Source organism: Lygodium microphyllum, chromosome 4, assembly GCF_053477565.2.
Source record: "Lygodium microphyllum isolate KBCC chromosome 4, Lygodium_microphyllum_v1.1.10, whole genome shotgun sequence".
NCBI classification, from domain to species: Eukaryota; Viridiplantae; Streptophyta; class Polypodiopsida; order Schizaeales; family Lygodiaceae; genus Lygodium; species Lygodium microphyllum.
In genome coordinates this window covers 79,197,110-79,222,649 of record NC_141138.1, presented here as the reverse complement: position 1 = coordinate 79,222,649, position 25,540 = coordinate 79,197,110, and the positions used below count along the sequence as shown (strand labels likewise).

The window sequence follows — 25,540 nt, the reverse complement described above, 5'->3', positions numbered from 1 at the left end:
AATTGCAACAAGGCTTCATATGGCTGCTTTGTGCTCCTAAACCTGTTGAAAAATGCATGTGCCAAGAGATTCCAATTGTTTTGCACATCTATGTCCAAACTCTTATACCATGGTTGTGCACATTGCCATTAGCAATATGGAAGGTATCCCAAGACTCGGCTAGTGTGACAAGTAAGAATAAAGATTTAATGTTATCCTCAAACTTAATGCCTTACGAGGTAAGCTGGCCGAAAATGGAGTGGAACTCTTTCAAATGTTTAATGAGTGGGGAGAGGAGTACCCTCGTTCGTATGAAGGCCCCCACAAGCTTCTTCAGCCAATACAATTGGGAAGCATCTTTGCTTGTTATAAAGATCACATATCTTTTTCCATAAATCATAAGCACCACCTTCAGTCGCAATGACATTGTACTAAACATCCTTTGACAAAGACAAGATAATGGTGCACTTGCATTGCTTATCAAGCTTATCCCAATCCTCTCTATGCCAATCTTTTGGCTTTATTTCCTTAGTTTTCAATGGCCTAACTTGTTTCTTTTACACCAATACTTGCCAAATCTGGGTTCCCTCTCAGCCTCTGTTGATTAGTCTCAAACTACTTAACTTTAGGAGCAACATCTCTCTCTCTCTCAAAAGATTTCTGTTGATTATCAGACCAATGATAAACAATACCTTTCTTTAAAAGTTTAGTCAAAGGCAAAGCAAGTAATGAAAAATTTCGCACAAACTTCCTGTAAAAACTAGTAAGACCTAGAAAAGAACGTAACTCATGCACATTTTTGGGTATAGGACAGTTCAATATTGCTTCTATCTTCTTAGGGTCAACCTTAATACCTTCTGATGACACAATATGACCTAGATATTCAATTTCTGGTTGAAAGAACTCACTCTTTTCCGGATTAGCATACAATTGATTATCTTTCAACAACTTGAAAACCAAAGACAGATGTTCATAATGCTCTTTCTCATTTTTACTGAATACCAAGATATCATCAAAGAATACTATAACACAATGCTAATATTTCAAAAATATGCAATTCATCATTCTACTAAAGGTAGCAGGTGCGTTAGTCAATCCAAAAGGCATCACTAGAAATTCATAGTGACCAAATTGTGTTCTAAATGCAGTCTTGAATATGTCAGATTTATCTAATCTCATCTGATGATAACTTGATTTAAGATCTATTTTACTAAATAAATTTTGATCTTAAAGGAAGAGATGTGCGTGAATTCTTCTACCAACATCAAAGATGCTGCACCATGGTAACCATGTTACCAACTATCTTTTACAAGCTCTATATCAAGAGTGACAAAATGACCACCCAAATGTTCACGATCTCTCATAATTAATAACTAATACTTCTCAAGTGACACCTTATGATGAGAAGAAGAGCATGCAACACTTGCAACATCTCAATTTCAACCTAGATATATCAACAATATTCATACCTCTACCAAATTTGATTTATAGATCACCAAACATTTCATGAGAAAATAGAAGACTAAACCTTTGAACATCCGGTAACCAATTACTTTAATCTTCAAACAAGCTGACACATGAGAACATGGAAGGGCCCAAGGTTGTTTTATGAATACATGCGGGGTTGTTGAAAACTCCTTATAGGATAAGTCTTTTTTACATTATGTTTTGTATCTTAAGCTTATCACTTAAGTTTATGTATCCAAAAGGTGCTTGACTCAATAATGTATAAGATAGAACATAACTCTCAAGACCAATATGCCTTGCAATATGTCATGTATCACAAATTTTCCAATCAAAGTAAATTTAGGTATGTTTTAAACTCATAAAGTTTATGGTTGTTACCTGTACACTATCATGATTAACACACAATACTAAGATAAGATAGATTTCAACATCGAAAGAAAGGGTGTAAAATGAAACGTCTCCCTAGGATCCAACTTACACATGAGACATGATACAAGCCACATCCACATATAAAAGCGACTAGACATTAGACTCACTCTAGCCATAGAGCCAAACTAACTCATCATCGAGCCTAGGAGCTAGCAGCATTGTGGCTCATGGCCACATCCCAATGATTGGTGTACCATACCACCAATCCACATTATCCCTATGTATAGATGCATTGGCTGTAGAAAGGCTGTAGAAAGGTGGGGAGATGAGAGAAAATTTAGACTTTCTTCGTGAAGAACTGAAGAAAATCAATCATTTATTGCTGTTGCCTTGTCTCAATAGCTTGTAGATGCAAAGAACTGAAGAAAATCAGTCATTTACTGCTACTGCCCTGTCTCAACAACCTGTAGATGGTGTCACCTGTTGTTGATTGGTCTTCTCTTGTCCTTGGCTGCCTCAGAAGGTCCTCCAATGGCTGCAAATCAGACCTGAAGCATCTCCTTCCTCTCTCTTGCAGGCTGAATACACTAAAAATGCATCTCTCCAACCTCTAAAACGTTTTCCAGACTTGCATGGGCATTTTTGATAAGTGGTAGCCTTCCCAAATGGGTTTTTCAGCATTATCCGTAATTAAATATTAATTTTCAATCTTTAGATATTGAAAATTAATCTAATAATTATTTCGGTGCCGTGAAAAATAATATGACTAGCCAATAATTAGATTGGCTAGACACTTCCATTCCCGAGTGTCTTTGCACCATCTTTGACCATTAGATTGGTGTTAGATACCATTAAATGTCACTTCCCTAGTGTCACTAACTGACACTTATGGCCAAATGAATGACCTAGGTCAACAACTGGCACCAGATACCGCCAAGGACCTGTGCGACATAACTTATAGCAACTTTTTTCTTCGACATCCCGTGATTTCCTCGAGTCTCAGGCTCGTAAATTTACTGTAACCCCAGTTAGACCTTACACATGCAAAGTTTACTTAACCATGCGATTAAAAATTAATCCACATGTTAAGTGAGGTTTGAAAAATACATGTCCTCATGATAGGTGATCTTTCAAAAATGACTAACGTGGAACACAGGGTTAACTTGGAGTTCTGAAGGTAAATCTAGGTCATAGGATATGTTGCTTATCTTCTCGATAATCTTGAAAGGACCACAATATCTCGAAGACAATTTATAACACTTGTCGGTAGTCATTGAATTACAGACTTTTGGGACTCTTGGTCCTAGAGCTCTTGGGGAGTACGATCTTGTGCATGTAGCACATTATCCATAGTTTGATTGGTCATTTCGGTGAGTCCATCGGTTTTAGGATGCTTTGAGGATGACATGGACAATCAAGTTTTTAGTTTGTGGAAAAATTATTTGCTAGAAATGGCCAGTAAATTTAGAATCCCTCATTGACTATTTCATTGGGTAAACCATAAAGTCCATAAAGATGTTCGACAAAGAGACCAGTCAACTTGTGGCTTTTCATGGTTGTCTTTGTAGGAATAGATTGTGCCATTTTCATGAATTAGTTGACCGCAACCTAAATTGCATTATGACCTCGATTTGTATGGGGCAATCCTACTATAAGATCTGTAGAAATGCTTGTGAAAAGTATGGTGCTAGAGACAATGCTAAAGGCAATGCTAAAGGCACAACAAGGTAAAGTTCAAAAGTGACAAGTGCGATAGATAGAAAGGGTTGTATCCCATAAGCAAAGAGAGGGAAGAGTGGCATAGCTGAAAGGCTATATAACATTGTACTTGCTATCAATCAAGTCTATTTGGTGGCATCGTGTTTCTTCACTTTTTCTTGTTCTTTCCCTCATAGCTCATCTTATCTTCTTGCTCAACTATGTTTTGCAAAATGGTATTAGAGCCGCTTTCCTTGAGGCTATGAGGGAGAGAGGCATGCATAGCTGCATAAGGTTGAAGGTGTTTAAGACAAGGAAGGAGGTGCTGCTCGAGGTTCAAGGCTTTAGTTCAAAGGTTTGTGAGAGAGGATAGGATCGAAGCTCAGCACAGAAAACTAGTAGACAGTAGAGAGTGAAGCACGACACCCGATACAATAGACTGAAAGAGTGTGATCTGAAAGTACAAGGTACAACCCTTAAACCTTAGGGTTGTAGGGGTTGTGACACGGCAAGTGCCCGTAAGTGTGTGTCATAAGCACATACGAAATAATACCATAAGTTTGGGGGAAAAAATCTCTCCTACCGAGAGTAAAAAGTGCCCCAGTGTCCTACTGATCACCGACACTCCTATGTGAGCGTAGGTGTAAGTGAGGCGTGAGTGAAATACCCAACAAGGCTTACAAGAGTGTCAAGTGCATTGGAGGTGTGGAAGAGGTTTCACTCAAGGAAGGTATTAAGATATATCATTCTCATTATCATTTTAGTTGGTTTACAAAGCTCCCATTGTCAAGGAGGAGAGGTTTGCAACCATTGAAAGGCTTGGCTTAAAATTCAATCAGTTGAAATTGTTGGTTGTCTGCATCTCAAGCAAGGAGTCATCAATCGAACGTGGTGTCGGATATTTTTGTCCTCATGTAATCAGTGCAGGTGCAATTAATGATAAGTTTTTTTAAAAAAAGCCCTCTTAAACCTTAGCATTAAGGTTTTAAAAAAATCCCATTCATAAAGCCTCTTTCACACCTACTCCACACACTGGTTATCCACAAGACCTATGCACATTGGATACTTTGAAATCTGCATTCACATTGTTTGCTGTCCTGAACTTGTTATTTTTGAGCTGCATTCACAACTTGATAAAGTGGAGCTGGTTCTATGAAGCACAAAAGGCTTGTTCACACTACCCATTCTAAACTAGTTGTTTGTAAAGTGTTGCTTGTACTCTTTTAAAGATAGATCTCTGCATAAAAGGCTATACTTTGTGGAATCCTTCATTGGTCAAAACTTCTTTTTCCTTTTGTAATTGGGATTAGACACTACCATTGAGCGAAAATGCCAAGTGGTAAGACCTCGTATCCCGCAATAACAATGTTCTATTTCCACCATGTATAAGTGCCCAAGTTTATCAAAAGCCTTTGTAATGGCTTATAAATCACTAAATGCCATTGAGCAAAAGACAACTAAAATCCCAAAGTATATATATCCCTAGATTATTCACGCCACGAAATGTCTATCAAGCCAAAGGAATGTATCTTTATGTATCCATCAAAAGAGAATACCATAAGATTTAAAGTCAAAGAGCAACTTTTCAAAGGAAGGACCAAGGTAAGGACCATGAAGGAAAGGAAGTCCAAGAAGACAAAGGAGACTAAGAAGATCAAGAAGAGCCAAGACACCATGAAGTCTATCAAAGAATGTCAAAAAGAATTCATGAGTAAAAGTGGAGACAAAGAAGGAGAAGAAGATTCAGAGAGGAGACAATTAAGGCTAAGGAGTCAAAAACCACAAGCACCAAATATGTGTTGGGTTTGACTCACGCCTACACTCACAGAGAAGTGTTGGTGATTCTCAGGAGGACACTGGGGCACTTTTTACTCTCCTTACGAGAGGTTTTTTTTTCCTAGATTTATTTCCTTTTATTTTATGTGTCTATGTTACATAGTTTGGGCACTTATTGTGTTTTATACCCTTTGGGTGTGAACACCCTCTTACAACCCTAAGGTTTAAGGGTTCTACTTTGTACTTGTACCTTATACTCTTGTAATGATTGCATCAGGTGCCGGACTATCATACTCTTACATTCTTCTCACTGTCAACTGTACTCTCAGTTGAGCTTCGATTTGTCCTTCTAACATTTGGTATCAGAGCAGCCCTTTGCTTAGCTCAGCTCTTGGCCACCACTTGCTGAGCGGCCACCCCTCAGTTGTACATCAGCTCGTAGCTCCAGCTCCTTGGCATTTAGTCCAAGTGTCACCTGTAGTTCAATGCGTCTCTAGATAGGCGCCCGCTAGCCGGTCCAGCTCGTCAGCTAATCTGGGCAGCTCGTCAAGCTTGCCTGTGTCAGCCACATTGCTTGGACCACCTGCGCTCCCAGTCAAGCACCCATTGCCTCTGCCACACTACCAGTGCTTGCAATGCTTCCACCTGTAGCGCCCTTTGTCCGCCAGTTGTTTGCTAGCTATAGGTGCCTGCTCCAGCACGCTGTCAGAAGTGGAGCAGCAGTGGAAGCATAAACATGTGCTGAAATAAACTGCTGAAACACAAGACAAAAAGAGAAAAGAAAAGAACACGATACAGATGAGAACTCAGATGTATGCACGGGAAATGGAATCCATATATCTGAACACGAGACAGTCGCATACAACAGTGAGTCACTGGCTGCGTGGGCACTGGCACTGGCTCCTCTCTCCACAGAGTCTGCAGATGGTGAAGATGATGTGACTGACTGAGGAGGAGCCACTGAGTATAAATAGGCTGAAAAAGTGGGGAGCAATAATGCTGGTCGGACAGCATTTAATGTTGGCCGACTGGTGCATAAAATGCTCCACTGGCATAAAATGCCACACCAGAAAAATACCTAAAATACCTAATAAAAATGCCCAGCCCAGATCAAGCTCAGACTCACACATGAGCTGACAAATACTCTGCTAACACCCTCTCTCAGATCATGAGTGATCTGATACAATACAATAGTACAATGAATAGGGATCAGAAACTATACAACATAGAACCACCAAGTAGAACCATGGATACCCAAGCAATGGGTGATCAAGCCACCACCAAGGTGCCTCGGAGAGAACCTAATGTCGATGTCGATCGTACCAAACACCTGAAAATAGAGAAGATCATAGCATGTCTCTGTGTCCATCACCAATGTCTCGCAAGAGCATACAAGACCATCCTGTCAAAAATGCCTCTGAACATAGGTGACCATGAATTCCCGCCTTTGGCCAGACCGCCAAAGTGTCCCCTCATGTGAGCTCCAGACGAAAACCTCCCGCTCTCTGTCAGATAACCAGCTCATCATGAACTTGGATGTCAATCCCAGCTCCAGGATTTGATTCCGCCAGACTGAAGTCGATGCGTCAGGGACGTCCCTCTCTGGAACCTGTGCACCTGTATAAAAATATAGATGAGGCGCGGCTGCCCCATCTGAACACCCGCTCACACTCCCTCTCTGGCACAAGAGAGTCGTGAGGGATGACCTCATCACCATCACTAGAAAGCAGCCGAGGAAGGGGCCACCAAGCCCTTCCCGCGATCCGAAGAAGAGGAGCCCTTCCGCACCTTGGACTTCACCTTGGTCGGAGGAGCGGAGTCAGAGTCTGATGAAGGAGAGCACTCATCGGTAGAGTCAGCATCCCGCTTCGTCTTCTGCTCCTTCTTCCTGGAAGCCGCTAACTTCTTGCAGTCCTTCCGCAAATGTCCCTTCTTGCCACAGCGGTAACACTGGGCCTTCGACGACTTCTTCCCGTCACCCCTCTCTGAAGTGTAGCTACATAAGCCTCACCTCCATAATGTGCCGGAAGCAGCCCCTGTAATCTCAAGGATGTCTCATGCAACTTATCATCAGGGGAAGTGCACGGAGGAGCCATATGGAGAGGAGAAGAAGAGAAGTAGAGAAGAGATGGAATTTAGAGAGGAAACTCAGCCAAAACACAAGCACAGACTACAGAAAAAGAGAGTTCACATGCAATATAACCCAAAAGCTGATCAATAGAAGACAAAATCTGCTGCAAAAAGTCAAAAAATCAGTCAAAAACTGCCAAAAACAGAGAAAACGGCCTGAACTAACAGTCACCCAGCCATGAGAGATGCTGAATCAGCAAAACGCAGGCTGTAAACTGGAGAAAAACAGGTAGAAAACTGTCGCCAGCAGCTGCAGATGAAAAACGCAGGCAGCAGAGGGTGCGTAGGCAGCAGAGGGTGCGGAGGCAGCAGGTGATGGCAAAACTGCAAAAAACGCAGGCTGAAAACAGCCCCAAAACAGGTCGCCTGGCTGCGACAGCAGTCGTCTGATCAGCAGGGGTACAAAACAGTCCTGAAATCAGCAAGAAAACACAGCAGAAACACAAATCCTGAAAACTGATACCATGTCAGAAGTGGAGCAGCAATGGAAGCATAAACATGTGCTGAAATAAACTGCTGAAACACAAGACAAAAAGAGAAAAGAAAAGAACACGATACAGATGAGAACTCAGATGTATGCACGGGAAATGGAATCCATATATCTGAACACGAGACAGTCGCATACAACAGTGAGTCACTGGCTGCGTGGGCACTGGCACTGGCTCCTCTCTCCACAGAGTCTGCAGATGGTGAAGATGATGTGACTGACTGAGGAGGAGCCACTGAGTATAAATAGGCTGAAAAAGTGGGGAGCAATAATGCTGGTCGGACAGCATTTAATGTTGGTCGACTGGTGCATAAAATGCTCCACTGGCATAAAATGCCACACCAGAAAAATACCTAAAATACCTAATAAAAATGCCCAGCCCAGATCAAGCTCAGACTCACACATGAGCTGACAAATACTCTGCTAACACACGCGTCGATCTGCTCCCTGCGCGCCACCTGAGTAGTCACCAGTTGCTTGTGCCAATTGCGCCACTTGCGGCTACAGGCGCCCTCTAGCTCTGCATCCCAATCCCTGACCAGCGGCTACCTGTAACGTTCTAAATTTTTTTCTTCGCGTGAACTACCCCTTATAGGAAAGGGGGATAATGATATGGCAATTTTGATAATTTCTTTAGGATAATGCAATTTTTTTTTCTTATTCCCCTCCCCAGCCGACTGTTGTGCTGGAAGGGGAGGGGAATAGAAACGATGCGGAAGCTCCTCGGTAGAGCTCGCAGGGAGATATGGCCATGCCCGTCGACACGTTAGGGAGGGAGGATCCCCCTCCCCTCCCCTATTTAAACAGAGGAGGGCTGCCGTGAGGGAGAAAGGACGAAGGAATAACAACCGCCATGCCATATGCTGAGTGTGAGAGGGGAAGGCCTTGAGAGAGGGGAGGATGACCGGGAGCTGCTGCTGCAGCAGCGTAAACAGGCCGCCGCCATGGAGTCGCCTTGCTGCTAAGGACCTACGCCAGCCTTAAGGCCGGCCGCTGACTGTATTCTCCCTCTTAGAACACGTAGAAGCTTCCAGAAGCTTCTAGAAGGAGCTTCATAAGCCTCCCTTTCCCTTAAGCCCCCTTCCCATAGTTGAAACCCCCCCCCCCCCACCAACCACCCATGTTTAAACCCTCGTAAGCCTTTTTTTCCTAATTTGCCTAAGGGTCCTTAGACCCTTACTTATAACCTTTAAGGTTCTATTTCCCTTGGAGTTTTCCCCTTAGGGCTTTTCCCCATAAAAGGAATTTGACCTTCCTTACTTATAACCTTTAAGGTTCTATTTCCCTTGGAGTTTCCCCCTTAGGGCTTTTCCGCATAAAAGGAATTTGACCTTTAAGATCTTATCTCCCGGGTTTTTCACGTAGAAGCTTCCAGAAGCTTCTAGAAGGAGCTTCATAAGCCTCCCTTTCCCCCCTTAAGCCCCCTTCCCATAGTTGAATCCCCCCCCCCCCCCCCCCCCCCCCCCCCCGCCCTCCCCCCCCGCGCCACCAACCACCCATGTTTAAACCCTCGTAAGCCTTTTTCTCCTAATTTGTCTAAGGACCTTCCAGAAGCTTCTAGAAGGAGCTTCATAAGCCTCCCTTTCCCCCCTTAAGCCCCCTTCCCATAGTTGAAACATCCCCTCCCCCCCCCCCCCCCCCCCCCCCACGCCACCAACCACCCATGTTTAAACCCTCGTAAGCCTTTTTCTCCTAATTTGCCTAAGGGTCCTTAGACCCTTACTTATAACCTTTAAGGTTCTATTTCCCTTGGAGTTTTCCCCTTAGGGCTTTTCCCCATAAAAGGAATTTGACCTTTAAGATCTTATCTCCCCGGTTTTTCCTTGAATCCTCTTTAAGGCCCTTCCCTTGAGGCATCTTGAAACCCCCTATCGTAAAAACCCCCTTAAGCCCTTCCTTTGTGCTCTTGAAACCCCATGCAAAATACCTTTGGGGCTTTGTTCTTTTCCCCCACTCAAAAGAGAGAAGAGAGTGTTGAGGGCTTTTAACACCTCCCTTTCCCACTCAAAAACCCTCGTAAGGAATTCCACACCTTGTTATTCCCCGTTCGTGCGAGTCCTTACAAAGGCCATTAAGCCTTCCCCATGGCTTAATGGGTCTTAATTGTGAAAGATTCTGAAACAACCCTTTCGAATTTCCGACTCCAAGGAGGAAGCCTTCTAAAACTGCTTTTGACGGACGGTGCAAGTTATTGCAAAAGAGAGCCACGGTGGAATATCAAGGAGTTGTAAAGCTGCTTCCACAGCGGAAATGCCTCCTAAGAAAGTCCAAGGCGTAGCCGCGGGAGGGTCGTCTCCCAGCATCCACGTGGATATCTCACCCCAAGCCCAAGTTTTCCTTCCTAATTTTTATTTGATATTTTTATAATTCAATCATGCAAGGTTAATTGTTAGATATCGGATATAAATTTTGTCCTAAATGCTCACGATGAAGGAACTTTGTCATTAATGCTTCAATAAAACATGCAAAATAAAGGAAGCATAAATGCATTTCTAGCAAATAGCTTTATGTATTGAAATGAATTATAATCTAGATTATTGTCCAAGCCTAGAAGTATAAATTGCTTATCGCACGATTTAAACCATATCCTCTTCGCAATGAATCATCATGAAAAGTGCAAGCATGAAATGATTCTTACGATGCATAAACTCTAGGAAAATATCGTTTGTCAATTGCATAAATTATCAAGTAAAAGGTTGCTTGTTTAGCATGAATTTTGTTCGCAAAGTATAGGAAGATTAGTTGGAATTAACCTAACCTATGCCTGGCCTTAATCGATAGGTTAAGGTTGAAAAATTAATTTACGCATAGACAACGAGTCATGTGGAAATGATCACGTAATTATTTTCTAGAGTTAACAAAATTGGTATGAACCTAAAACACCTAAACCGCGGAGTACTCATTTAGAGAGAGTTGAATTCCAAGAAATTCACTAGGAAATTAACACGTGACCTAATCGTTACGTATCGCTAAAACTGAAACTCCTATACCTTAAATACTTACCCACATTCACTAAATGTAGGGGACAGTGAAATGAAATTGGAAAGTAAGCAAGGGTTTTTCCCTAAGAATCTTACAAGATGAAACTTGGAAACCCTAGGTCTAACGACGTCAGCCTAGTAACCTGAAACAGATTGTTTCATGACTCCATTGTCGCATAGTTCGATGCGACACTTGCGCAACAAGTGCGGAGTCATACGATCTTGTGATTGGATCACAAGGGAATGGCCAAATTCTCGCAACGAGGATGGCAAGTCCTTACGCAAGTTATCTTGCAAGAGGATGAATAATCATCCTAATTTAGTATCTTTCTTGAGTAAAGAAGATTGATTGGAAACTAAAGACCAGCCGATAAACTGAAATAACTCATGAACTTAAGGTTTGACCAAGTCGGGTTAATAGGGTACGCCCTAACCCAGGATATAGGGGATCTTGCCAAGTTGCAAGTTATCCCGGATCGAGTGCTGGATGCATTCAAAAGGAAGAATTCATTCCTTAGCAGTTTGCCAACAACAAAAACGATAAATGGAAATGTTTGTGCTTGCTACAGATTTTAGAGCACTGTTTGGCTTTGTTTGATTAATGAATTAAAAGATAAATGGATATACTTCAGGTTGAAGGCCTGAAGGGAGAGGCAGCTTCAGTTACCCCCGGCTGCCTGCCTGACCCTAACCAAGGGGGTTGTTAACCGCACCGGGCAAGTGGACCGAGCCCGCCGCGAGAGGATTCTCCGTTGAGCGCTACTTGGAGCAGGAGGATGCTTGGGTGCCAGAGGGGCATAGTGACAGGAAACGGCCGGAACGGCCTCTCGGCACGTGGAATCGCCGTCCCCGGCATGTATCCGTCGCGGACCGCGTTTCCAAATGATGGAACGTTCCCTGTCCCGTTTCAGACAGGGAAGGCCACGTGGCAAAAATAACCTACGGCCGGCCGCCCGCATTCTGTTTCCGCCTGCGCCCAGTTCTCCTGCGTCTTGCTCCCGCCTGCTTCTGCTTGCGCCTAGTCCTGGCCTACGTCCTGCTCCCGCCTGCATCCTGCTCCCGCCTGCATCCTGCCCCCAGGCCCCAGGGCCCAGTCACCTTCTTCCTCTTCCTTCTTCTTCTTTCTTCTCTTCCTTCTCTTCCCTCTCTTCCTTCTTTTTCTTTCTCTTCTTTCTCCTCCCACCTCCAACATCTTCCTTCTCTTTCTTCTTCTTCTTTCTCTTCTTTCTCTTTCTTCTCTTCCTTCTCTTCTTCCTTCTACCTTCTCTTCACTTCTCCCTTCTCTTCTTCCTTCTTCCATGAACCTTCTTCTTCTTCTCCCTTCTCTCCCTTTGCCTTCTCTCTCGACTCTTGAGTGAGTCTTGACTCTTGAGCATTCTCCCTTCTCTCGAGCCTTTAATAATCAATTTTCAGCCTTCAATTTTTCCTTCTCTCGACTCTTGAACCTAAGACCTTCAATTTTCAGTCTGAAATCATAAATGGCTTCATCTTCCCGCCTCGCTCGTCGGGTTGGTGGTCGAGGAAGAAGGTCTAATGATTGGTCATGGTAGGAAGAAGTAAATGCTGACCGCCCTTTGAGTAGTGGAGGATCTCGACCATGGACTTGCAAGCTTTGCCCATACAAGCGAACTAGTGAAGCAAACAAGGTAACCCATTGAGCCGAGCATTTGTATTTCAAATTTTTATTGATTTTAATTTTTCAAAGTTACTTAAATATTAGAATATGGACTATCAATTGCCACTTGTTCCATTTTAATATTTATGCATAATCAGGTCCGAGCTCATCTCCTACATGAGCCAAATTCAGAGGTGCAGTTTTGTCCAAATGTAACTTTGGAGAAGCAAAGGGAGCTTTGTGACTGTGTAGCAGGTCAACAAGCTTATCTTGCATCTAGACCACGACGTGTTGCAGTTGACTTTGCAACTTTTGTGACACCATCCCCATCAGATGTATCTAGAGCAGGGTCAGTATCAGGAAGTGCTACCTCCACACCTACTACAAGCATTGCATCGGCCATGGCATCAACAACGCCACATGTTGTACGTAGACAAAGCACACTTGATGCTAGTTGGGATCCCAAGAAGAAGGAAGAGGTGGATACATCAGTGGCACGCTTTTTTTATCATGACCACATTCAATTTCGTGCAGCCAGGTCAGAGTATTTTAAATTAATGTGCAAGAAGATTGGTGAGTATGACCCTTCGTATGTACCTCCATCATCAGAGACCTTACGCACCACTTTGCTCGACAAGGAAAAGCGCCTTGTTGAGCAAGCAACAGTGACTAGAAAGAGCATGTGGGCTAAAAATGGAGTTTCCTTGATTGCTGATGGTTGGAGTGATACACGCAAGCGATCCATTCATGGTATGGTTGCTTATTCTCGTGGGGAAATGTATTTTATATCTTCACATGATGCATCGGGGACAGGAAAGTCAGCAGATGTACTTGCAGCAGAGTGGGTTACAGGTGTTGAGCTTATTGACCCAGATCATGTTGTGGGATTTGTTGCAGATGGAGAGCCTGCAAATAGGGCAGCAAGTGCTATTATTCAGGGATATTATCCGCATATCACAGTTTCATATTGTATGGCTCATTGCTTGAACAACCTACTAAAGGATATTGGTAACCTGTCATGGATTGCACCTGTCATAGAGCAAGGAGCTCAAATGGTTAGCTTTGTTTTGAATCACCAGTTTCTTCGCCATCACTTCTCTTTGCGGTCGAAGAAGACACTTTTAAAATACTCTGATACCAGATTTGCCTTTAACTTCTTGATGCTAGGCAGGTTAAGAGAATGCAGTGGTGCCTTGAGGTAGTTATTTCTTAGTGATGAGTTTACCTCATCAACATTGACAGATACTCCTACAAGTATCTTATGCTTGGAGAAAGCAAATAACTCCACTTTTTGGGATGATGTAAAGCGGATAGATGCTATGGTATCACCCATTGTACATTTATTGAGGGTTATGGATGCTATGCAACCTTGCATTGGCAAGGTATATGAGGCTATGGATAGGCTGAATGAAAAGTTGCAGGAGTTAGCACCAAATGATGAGACGTATGAGGAAATACACCATTTAGTTGTGACGAGGTGAAACTCCTATAGCTCACCCATGCATGGAGCTGCATTTGTTGTGGATCCTGAGTTCCAGGGCAAGGGTCATGAGAATGACAGTGAGATTATGGATGCATGGAGACTTATATTGTCTCGTCTAGTGCCTGATCATGGCACTAGACGAAAGATCAGAGATCAACTTTCATGTTATAGGACCTTTCGGGGTTCTTTTGGTTGTGGGGATGCACAAGAGGATCGCTGGAAGATTGGGGCAGCTTTGTGGTGGGAGGACTATGGTTCAGATGGTCCTGAGTTGCAGCAACTAGCCATCCGTATTTTGAGTCAGTCAATTAGCTGCTGTTGTTTGGAGCAATTGTGGAGTACCTACGCTCACATTGCTTCAAAGAAGAGGAACTGTCTTGGTGTGGAGAGGGCAAACGATCTAGTATTCGTTAGTGCTAATTTGAGGATGTTATGTAACAGTATGACAACAAAGCCTGATCCATTCACAGAGTGGGAGATGCAGCAAGAAGAGGAGACACATGCTGATGTTGAGGGAGATGCAACAATTCATGGTACACATGATGATGAGGCTGGCATTTCAGGAGTGGCTAGAGCAGCTTCAGATCATAATCATGATCTTTGATTTAGCTTACTTATCAGGAGTTTCATGATACATGACACATTTACATTATATATGATATTATGATCATTGATGACACTGTGACACTTGGGTTGTTGACAGTTGTGCCATGCCAATATTATATTTGTACTTGAGTCTTGCAGTTGCCCTTTGGGCTATTTTGGCATGCCGCATTTTGCTTCAGTCTAGAGATTAGACTTTATATTTGTATTCTTTTTTGGGACAATGAGCACGTTCTTTCAAAGATTAGACTTCAATTTCATATTTGTAATCTTTTAAGTTTTTTGGCAATGGTACCATAGGCATGTTCTTTTAGCTTAGACTTTTAAGTTTAGTTCATTGCTCATTGTTTTATCATTTATGATTTTTGGCATATGTATTATGGATTTTATTATTTATAATTGAATAGCTTACCTCTTGAGCCTTATAAGTTGCAATTCAATTTTTAATGATCAGTTTTAGAATAATGCATGATATCTTAAAGTTAAAACTTAAAATGATTTGTCCTTGTGGATTATATACCTTGGTTTTAAGTTTTAACACTCCAGAGTCCACATGGATTATGAGTGAAATATTAATTTTTTTTCATGAATTTTGATTTTTTAAATGCCGTTCCCGTTCCCACGTCCCCGTTTCCTAGGTTTGGCGTTCCTGTCCCCGTCCCCGTCCCCGTCCCCATTCCCCGTTCCTGTTTTCTGTTTCATGTTTCTATGCAGAGGGGGCTCTGGCCGTAAATCCCTCGGCTTCCAAGCCTTGCACAAGAGGCTAACGTGACTCGGGATTGGATCTCGAGGCCCGCATACTAGTCTACGGGCGGAAACTTGGATTAGTGATCCCTGTGGATTGCTGGATAGCCTTCGGGCGGATTGTGGATAAGCCTACGGGCTGGACTCTTTGTGTTTCAAAGATAAATATGATAATCTGTTAATAAGGAACTTGTTTGATATTGTTTTTCTATGTCAAGTGATAAGATTACGTGAAGGAACCAGTGCCTAACGGGTTAATTAAAGAAGCTGGTTGTTACGTGTTCAACTAATGTGTTAGGTAATTAAATAACTAAAACAACTTGAAGAAAGTGCAGAGGATGGGCCATAGGTCCGTCCTACGGATGGGTGGTCCCGGTTGGCTGGGAACTTTTCTCAAATCACGATGGACAATAGGAAGATCGGTAAAGAACACGAACAACAAAAGCGTTGACCTAGAGTTAAGATTAAACCCGATTTATGCTGTTTTAGGGGAATGGAATGAGACTATGCCTTATGGCAGAGAGGTTGAGCTTTGCATCCCTCTCGTTTCCCATTCTCCTTGAACCAAGTGCAGCGTGCCCGCTTCGGACCTGGCGTTTCTGCGTAAAGTAGTTCGTTTGGATTCGACGCTAGTTGCCGTTAGGAAATGACCAATAAGGAAAACCCTAATTCAGGTCGATCCTAAGTGGGAACGGCCGGAATACTTCGTCTACGTGGCAGACGCGGAAAGCCCTAGATCGCAAATCTCGTAACATTCCATGGGAGTGCCGGGCGGAGCTTCCTAGACATCCTTTCTGATGGACTACTAAGACGTGTCCTGGAAGATACAAGTGGACACGTTACACCACCTGTCTGGTCCTTTGCACCGCCAAGTTTGCTAGTAGCCACTCACCACTCTAGCTCGACCTTAGCTGCCACCTGCGTTGCTAGGTCTGCCACCACAGCTCGGATTCGGAGGTAAAATAAAAATTTTAAATCAAAATTTTATTCAGATCTCATTCACTGGAAGGGGTGTGCTTGTGCCCAGGCAACATCTCTTTGCTTAGCAAGTGTCTGGGACACATTTTATGTAGAGATATTGTGCAAATTTGGATAAAAAATTTGGGGCTTTTGTTCTCAGCTCAGAGATTGGCAAATGTAGTCTGAAATAGACCGATTTCGTGTATTTTGGGTCAAGAAATTTTGGGGCTTTTGCATTTTCAGTGTGTCTGAGCACTTTTTTGCACCTTGGACAATGTGCATTTTAGACATTTTTTGAGGGAATGTGATTAAATTTGCTAATTACATCAAATTGCTTGCTATAATTTTTAGAAATTCTGAGATTTCCAAAGTTGCTCGAGCTTGAAGTATTGCTCTTTTGCTCTTTGATCAGTTACATTTACCATGGCAAATCAGGGAGGCGATGTATTTACATATGTGTCAAAGGAGGATAGGTTAGATGGCAACAACTATTCCCTATGGTGCTTTATGATGAAGAATGTGCTGATTTGCAAAGAATCTTTGGGATTATGTCAGTGGTGAAGAAGTTAGGCCTAGAGTTGCGGCTTTTGCTACACCTCCTTTAGGAGGACGTGGATAACATGCAACTCAGCCCGCTCAGCTTGTTCAGTCTACTCCAGCTCAGCCACTTCCCCTGAGATTAGCAGCACAAAAGGCATGGGACACATGGGATGCACAAGCTTTGTCGCTGATTGCATTGGTAGTTCAGTGGTCTATCATCACCCACATTCGGTTTGCAGCTTCTTCACGAGAAGCATGGCTGATCTTAGAGCAGATGTTTGCTGGAAAGAATGAGACACGAGCATCTCTTTCTTAAAGAAAGAGCTTGAGATTGTGAAGATGAATGAGGGTGATTCCATGCAAGATCATCTAAATAAAATTTAGGACTTGCGTGAACAACTTATGAATGTAGATGAGTACTACTCAGATGCACAGTTGTTATACGCTACTTTGAATTCATTGCCGCTCTCATATTTGGCCTTTTATACGGTCTTGAACCTCACTATGAGGATCTCCCCACAGCCACTTTCTTTCCTTTAGTTGGTTAGTTTGCTCTTAGAGGAAGGGCAGACAACAAAGAACAGTGGTGTGGATGTTATAGCCTCTAAGCAAGCTTTTATAGCAAGGCAAAAGGTCAAGGGCAGCCAAGCTAAAAATGCTCCGTAGAGCTCTGGGACTTTAGGTACTTCATAGGGCAGCAAGAAACAAGGGGGCATGCAAGCCAAGAAGGGCAAGTGTCACTATTGCAAGAAGCCAGGACACTACATCACAGAATGTAGAAAGCGCATAGCCAAGGAGGAGTTAGGGATGTCTATCTCTGACTTTATTGATGACTTTACTTGCTTTTGCTGGGTCTACTCTTTGGTGAAAAAGTTAGGAGTGTATGATACTTTTTTGGCTTCTGTTGTACTTGCTGAAAATCAATCTGGCTGTAAGGTCAAGACTCTCTGTTTGGACCGAGAGGGGGAATACATGTCTTCTATGTTGAATTCTTTTTTGAAGTAGAAAGGCATTGCTCATCAGTACAGTATTGCTTATACTCTACAACAAAATGGGGTTGCAAAGAGGAAGAATCGGTCACTCATGGGGATGGCTAGATGTATGCTAAAAGCAAAGAGCTTGCCACAGTTTTTGGATGGAAGCAGTTATGTGTGCTTGCCATGTTTTGAACAGGTGTCCCACCAAGGCATTAAAGAATGTAACGCCTTTTGAGGCTTGAAACACCCGAAAACCTTTTGTTGGACATTTTCGTACTTTTGGGTGTCTTGCGTATGCACACGCTCCCAAGGTACTCAGGAAGAAGTTGGATGACAAGGCTGTTAAATGCATTTTTGTGAGGTATAGTAGCGAGAGCAAAGGATATAGATTATATAATCTTGTCTCTAAAAAGGTATTTGTCAGCAGAGATGTGGTTTTCGATGAAAATCCCTTGCTGATTTTGACACATATCAGGCTGACAATGATGCATCTGAAGGGCTGCTTTCCATTTCTTTCGGTATACAGCTAGAGCTTCAGCAAGTGAACTTAATGTTCAACTAGCTGCTCCATTGGGTAATGTAGAAAATTAGCCTATGTTTGATCTGAATATTCAGCAAGGTGCTGAATTAAGAGCTTGTACACAGTCAGGAAGCTAGGTAGATGCCTAGATGGTATTTGTAGACTATGAAAGATAGTCATTTGGATGCTCCTATTGTTGGTCGTACTAGAAGGCAAGCTTGTATGCATGATGGTGCACATACCATGGAGTTTGTTATGGTAGCAGATACACTTGATGATGAGGAGCTTGAATGTTTTGAGGATGCACAACATAGTGTGCATTGGAAGGCAGCAATGCAAGCTGAGTTTGATTCTATCATAAAGAATCAAACATGGGATTTAGTGTCCTTGCCAGTTGAGAAGAAAGCCATTGGTACAAAGTGGGTCTATAAGGTGAAAAGGAATGCAAATGGATCCATTGACAAATACAAGGCCAATTTGTGGCCAAAGGCTATGCACAAAAGAAAAGCATTGACTATGAGGAGACATTTGCTCCTACATCCCGCATGACTGTATTTGTCACGGCCCTACTCCTTTGTTCACTGACAGTCAGAGTGCCATTGCAGTGGCATGGAACCTAGTGTTTAATGCACGCACGAAACACATGGAGAAACACTATCACTTTGTCAAAGAGAGGCTACATGTAGGTGGTATCAAACTTGTCTACTATCATACTGCTAGTAATGTGGCAGGCATCTTCACCAAAGCTCTTTCTCATGACAAATTTGAAGCATTACTCAATGCTTTAAATTTGATCTCCTTTGGTGGGTGACCCTTGTATATTAAATACTCTTCACTCCAGGAGTGTTTGTTGGGTTTGACTCACGCCTACGCTCACAGAGGAGTGTTAGTGATTCTCATTAGGACACTGGGGCACTTTTTACTCTCCTTACGAGAGGTTTTTCCCCCTAGATTTATTTCCTTTTATTTTATGTGCCTATGTTACACAGTTTGGGCACTTATCGTGTTTTACACCCTTCCGGTGTGAACACTCTCTTACAACCCTAAGGTTTAAGCGTTGTAAGAGGGTGTTCACACCCCTGACTCTGTTTACCACAATGTTGGTCCTAGAGACATGGAACCACGAGTCTCCATTGCATTAGCATCGTACACTCTGTTCTGCCCTATGAACCCTACCATTTCTTTACACCTCCGGCCTGGTCTCTCCAAAGGAGGATTAGATCGTTAGTGTGATTCAAGGAAGTGGCACCACCTGCAAGTTCCACATTACTGGTCACTTAAATGTTAGGCTGATAAAGCTTCTATGTGAGATCTTACCCACCAAATTAATAATGAGCCCTGAGTCTTTAATCTAACTATTCAAGAATTGATCTTCTAGTTATGAATCTTCAGTCACAATCTTAAGTGGCAAGCTTTGGATTGTACGGGCCATTGCTTCATTGTACACCCCTTAGCACAAACAAAAAAAATAGACTGGGACACTGTTTACAGTGTAAGAATGCTGATGGTTTCTGCCTCCACTAAATGTGCATCCAAAACAGTAAAATGCATGAATGCCGATCATCACCCCTAGTCTGCTCTTCGCAAAGTCATACTAGAAGCAGATACCTTCTACTGGTTTGCATGACTATTTGGAGGTGCCCATGCCATGATTTCAACCTTTTCATAGACAGTTGATTCTTCTGTATATTCATTTTTGTGAATATGAATAGTTTCAGATGTTCTCTTAAATTTAGACCTTGTATAAGCTCTCTATAGTTCCTCTTGTTGTACTTATCTACATGTCAGGCATGGTAGTAGGGTTCCTGGTCTCCTTATGATTGTAGCATGACACAATTCTACTCCAATGGCACAGGGGATCGTGGAGGACTGGATGCTTATGGAAATTCAAAACTCAGTACAGACTGATTTTTCGATGGCAAACCCCTATGCATAACTAAACGAATGTTCAAGGTATGTTCAAGTTGATGGTCCATCTTGGAGCGGTTTTTACCATTTTGTTCCATCTCTGAAATCGTTCCTTTTTGTAATGATGTTCTATTCGTGTACACTGCTTGTGAGCAATGGGAACATCATTTTGTTTGTCTAAGATGCTTGCCAGCAATGTGAAGATCTGTCTGACTGGAATGTGCTGGATTGTTCCTTAATACTCTAAATTTGATCTCTTGCACTCTAAATGTGAATCAAAGTGCACTTGTTAATTATGGTTTACCGTGAAGCTAGACCTTTAAATATATCCACTTGTTGTAATAAGTTGCAAAATAACTGCACCACGAGGCTTTGGTGTTGCCAGATATCAAGGTAAATAAAAGCTGGATTAAAGTAAGAGTAATGAACTCACCATCAATCAAAATGATATGCCAATTCCACTGATGCTTCCTACTGTAAGACTAAAATTTACAGTTCTGGTGTTGATCGTAGAACTGGCTCTTTCATTCAGTTTCAAACCATCAAAGGTTTCATTGCAGAATAACTCATGACCTGCACCTACCTTTAGCCCTAATGTACTGAACACAGATATACTTTAGCCCTAGTGTACCATTTCCTCGGCCTTGTGACCCCTTTTTCCCTTATTCAGTAAATCATTGACAGCATAATCTCTATGACATATGCACTAACATTTTAGAGCTTTTAAGATGTTAAGGAGCCCTAGTTAATCATTGAAATGGTCATGACCTCATGTTGCTGTCAAGCTCTAATGATGTTACTTATGAAAAATTTCCTGCAGGGTAAGAGAAATGCCGTACAAACAGGAAATACAAGAGAAACTAGGCTCTGGTGGTGGCTCTCCACAGGGTGGTTAGTATATACAATAGCCTAACTAGGGCTATGAAACAGGAGAAGGATGATACTCCCCATAGATGAATACGAAATGCCACCAAGAAATGCATCAAGTCTCTCTCTATATGGCAAGGAAAGCTTGTGCCATTCTTTGAAGTGTCGTGCATTCTCTCTAGGTGAACCTTATAAGGGTGTATAAGATGTCTGTCCCAGTCTGGCATCTACTACTAAGATGTCTTATTGGTCAATAATTGGGGGAGAACAGGCCGTCCACATATGCCAGCCAGAATCACTATCTAATAAGGCCCCAACTATGAAAAGATGTTGCAGGCTATAGCTGGTGAAATCTGGTTTCTGAATTAGTGATCCCTCTTTTGATCCTTACACCCTACCAATGGTTCTCTTCTGTGTGATATAGGCTGGTCCCCCAGATATCTGCTTCATATAGAAGGGCTGGTGTAACCAGTGTCTCAAATAACCGTAACTTCATGTGTAGTTCCTAGAATTTCTCATTTGCAGTTTGTTGTTCTAGGGCACCTAGAGTCTCAAGTATTTAGCTGTCAAGTATTACTGTGCTTGCTCGCTAGCCATTGCAATCATGGCATCCTAGCTTTCCATCTATGTGCTTGCATAAAAGTTGGTGTCTCTCCATCTATGGAACTCCTAGAGGGGAAAAAGCACTAGATTGGGAATCAGATGGGACAAAGGAAAAGCAAAAGTTTGACACTGACCACAATTTATGCCCTAGCTTGTCCCTCCCAACAAACCTGAAGTTTAAATCTTGCAACACATTTTCAAGTAGGAAGAGGAGAATACTTCTGATGCTGTGAAAGCTTCTTCAAGAAACCTGAAAGAAAGTTCCACATGCTGAGATGTAACCATAAGTGGGAACCTGATTGTAAGCAATATGAAGTTGGGCCTCTATAAACTGGGTGCGGGTGCCCTCTTAGGAGCACTTGGATTCATCTTACAAGTTTCAAAAATCAAATGACAAAAAGTCCTTTTTTTTGGGGGGCCGCCCCCCAGCCATTTCCACAGAGCAATGAGCTCAAGCATTTAGCTGTCAAATATTACTGTGCTGTGAAAGCTCCTTGAGAAACCTGAAAGAAGGTTCCACATGCCGGGATTTAACCATAACAGTGGGAACCTTTGAATTGTAAGCAATATGAAGTTGGGCCACTATAAATCAGGCTGCCTAGTGCCATCTTAGGATCACTTGGAAGAGTCTTATAAGTTTCAGAAATCAAATTGCAAAGGGTGCATAGGAGCAGAGAGAGATGGTCTAAACAGGACAGGCAAAGGTGAGGGGACAGCTTGATTTGTGTGTGGTGGTAGACGTGAATTATTTTCTGAGTTTTACACCAATATTTATTTATTTCTTCAAATGCAAATGAATGTTAGTTGTAAAATGGAGCCTTGAAATATAAGGATCTTCATGCTGCAGATGATGCAATTCCTGGTTGGTATACACAGGAGAGGATCAGGTATGTGTCTTATATTGATAGAAATGGAAACATCTAGATCTTACTGTGTCAGGCTACTTAACTACTTGGCTGTGCCATCTGCTGGAAGGGTATTAGTTGTAGATATATATAACCATCTGTATAATTTCATTTTAGAATTCAAAGTGGTAGGGTGCTGATTGTATGTTTGTATATGTGGGCTCTTGCAAAGCAAATGTAAGTCTTTAGATTGTTGGGACAACCATTTCCTTAAAATCACAAACCAGCTTGGCCTCATGTATACCACTGTTTGTTGTTGTAACATTTCCTATGTATTCAGCTGGTCAACATAAATTTTCCTGCATGCACACTCCAGCCCCCCAACATAAAGGAAAAAGATAGGAAAAGACAACATCGGGTAGTCAGAAAGACCACTATTGTCACGTATTAAGTGTATATGAGGTGCCTTTATGTTGGTGTATTGTGCATTTTGTGTGTGGGTAATGCTAATACTAAATATGTAGTGCCAAATCCATAGCAAAGTCATTATTATAAGCAAAAATCAGAGTATGAAGATCCAAGGTAACCATATTACCATTCTTGGCAAGTACAAGCGAGCAAAAACCCCATATCCAAAAGGATGAAAGAAGTCGAAAAATAAGGCCTAGAAAAACTCCCTTTGGGGATAAACTTCAATGGTAATGGACACGATGTTGTAGGTGTTTGATAATTGAAGCTTCTCACAAGGACTTGAACCATTTTTGTGGATATGAAAGTTTTTTAGCCATTTCATGATCCTAGGATGATATGTGGTAAACCAAAAGAAAAGTAAAAAAAGCAAGTGCATCACAAACTCTAAGCTTCACATTGACTCGTGAACATAAACATTAAAAGATTAGGCTTATCTATTTATTTCTTTTGCTAGAAACAAGAAGTTTGTATTTGATGTCCATGAAGTATAATAGTAATACACAAGTGTCCAAAATAATATCACGAAGCTCCGTAAAAGAATAACCCACTATCAAATAAATTCAATAGTTATATTAACCTTGCTTTGACCTTGTTGGACTATAGCTTTCACAAAATACTGTTAACATTAGTCTCCTCCTAGAGGAGTGCCAAATCCATGGCACTTACATCAAAGATGTTTAAAGAGAGGGGAAGAAATAGACAAAGATAGAGCCATTGAACAAATAGTAGTGTACTTTCTCTTTTTTCATTTAATCCATTTATTCACTCAAGTACATAATTTAAGTTACATATAACAATATAAGTAAATGGGCATGCGTTCACTTATTCTATTGAAGCTTTTATTTTCTTTTGTTTATTGTTATTATTATTATTTACATAAATATTTTTATCATTTTTTAAATGTAGGTAAAAAGAGTGTCTCAATGAATGCTCTAGATAGGCTTTGCTCATGAGATAGTTTTTAAGGCTAATTGTGTCGTTAGCGGTGTGATAGGCAAGAATGAGTGGTTATAATTGATGAATTGACTCGAGTTCATGTCTCCTAGTAGATTAAGATAGGTCGGAAACATTGTAGTATGAAGGATGAGCTAGAATTGTCAGAGCTAAAGTTTTCAAAAGATATTTAGTGAAGTTTTAGGACTACTCACCAATGGATGCAAAGTAGATGGAAGAGGATGACTTGGCAGACTATCCTTAATTGTTGTTGCTTTATCTAGATGTCTTTTAGTTAGATTGACTTTGGTTCAGGCTCAGTTAGGTTCAACAAAATAGGGATTCAGAGAAGTGCCTGATGCTCAAGGAAAAGGTAGCACTTACATTGTGCTAGTTATAGATAGCTCTTATATGTAGTGGATCTTGGATATATTTAAAACGAGTTTAAGTTATTATGCTAATAATATGTTTGCCATGGTGTCACTGTTGAGTGTACTAGTCGCTGTAAGATGTATGCAGATGAGTATGAGTTTCACATGCGCATTGAAATTATACATTTGAATCAATTCATGATAAGTTTTGCATTAATTTTTACACTTAGTTTATGATCAATTCGAAATTATATTTGTAGCAATTTATGATAGTTTTTATATTAGTGTATTATTAGATTATATACTTACTTTTCAACGGTTTATAGTCAATCCCATGGATAACATGTTAGTAAATGGCGTTGATTGTTTTAGTCATGGTTTATGTTGAGATATATGAGTTTTAGATGCACCCAATGGATTTACACGATTGTGTTTTAAATTTATGTCATTATTATGTTAGTTGGGATTTTTTAGTAAGGTTTTGGGGCATATAGTATGGTTAGACAATAGTGACCAATGTTGTGACTGTTTTTTTTTGAAAATTTTAGTGTAGTGTACTTTTGCTTTGGCACAATGTAGTGTAATCAATAACAATTGTAAGAATTTCAAGGGAGAGATCTGTCACAGAGATGTAAAATTTTTAAGATGCTTTAATCTTGGTAAAAAATATTTGATTAATCTAATAATCACATGTGCAAGATTGTAAATCACTGTGATGCACATGGTAGCTATTTTATGGTTGATGGCCAAGGATTCCAAGGAGTTAGTGGATGTTAAAGGCAAAAGTCATGATAAGTTATGCAAAGTGGGCTTTGGTTATTAGTTGGTGTTAGTTTTGATCTTAGGACAATTAATGGGTTATTAATTTAATAATTAAATATGCAAGGTTGTAAAGCACATGTGATGGTAGCTATTTCATGGTTGATGGTCAAGGATTCCAAGGAGCTAGTGGACGTTAAAAACAAAAGTGGTGATAAGTTATGTCAAGTGGGCTTTTGTTGTTAGTTGGTATTAGTTTTGATCTTAGGATAGTTAATTGGATATTAAGTGTCATTAGCGATACTAGGGACTATGTAGTAATTAATTAATTAATGCGAGCAAGGGTCACTTGAGGTTAGGGATCACTCCATATTGCAAATGGTTTAGCTAATTTAACTATGGATGGGTATATTTAATTTTGGGTAAAGTCAAGATTGAAATTAATTTTTAAAAT

General features: G+C 41.4%; 1 protein-coding gene across 4 annotated transcripts in view; it reads left to right on the top strand.

Moving 5' to 3' along the window:
* The window catches only part of LOC148037217 (DHBP synthase RibB-like alpha/beta domain-containing protein), a 74,814-nt gene extending 50,951 nt beyond the window's left edge, over positions 1–23,863 (top strand). Inside the window, exons 8-9 of one of the 4 annotated variants that reach the window (XM_087676156.1) lie at positions 20,185–20,282; positions 22,555–23,863. In XM_087676156.1, coding sequence (XP_087532282.1) covers positions 20,185–20,265 — 81 coding nt within the window. In that variant the 3' untranslated portion in view covers positions 20,266–20,282; positions 22,555–23,863. Of the gene's footprint in view, positions 1–20,184; positions 20,283–21,057; positions 22,476–22,554 lie in introns of those variants that run through there. The other 3 variants (XM_087676153.1, XM_087676155.1, XM_087676154.1) reach the window with 3 other exon arrangements.
* The last annotated feature ends 1,677 nt before the right edge of the window (positions 23,864–25,540 follow it).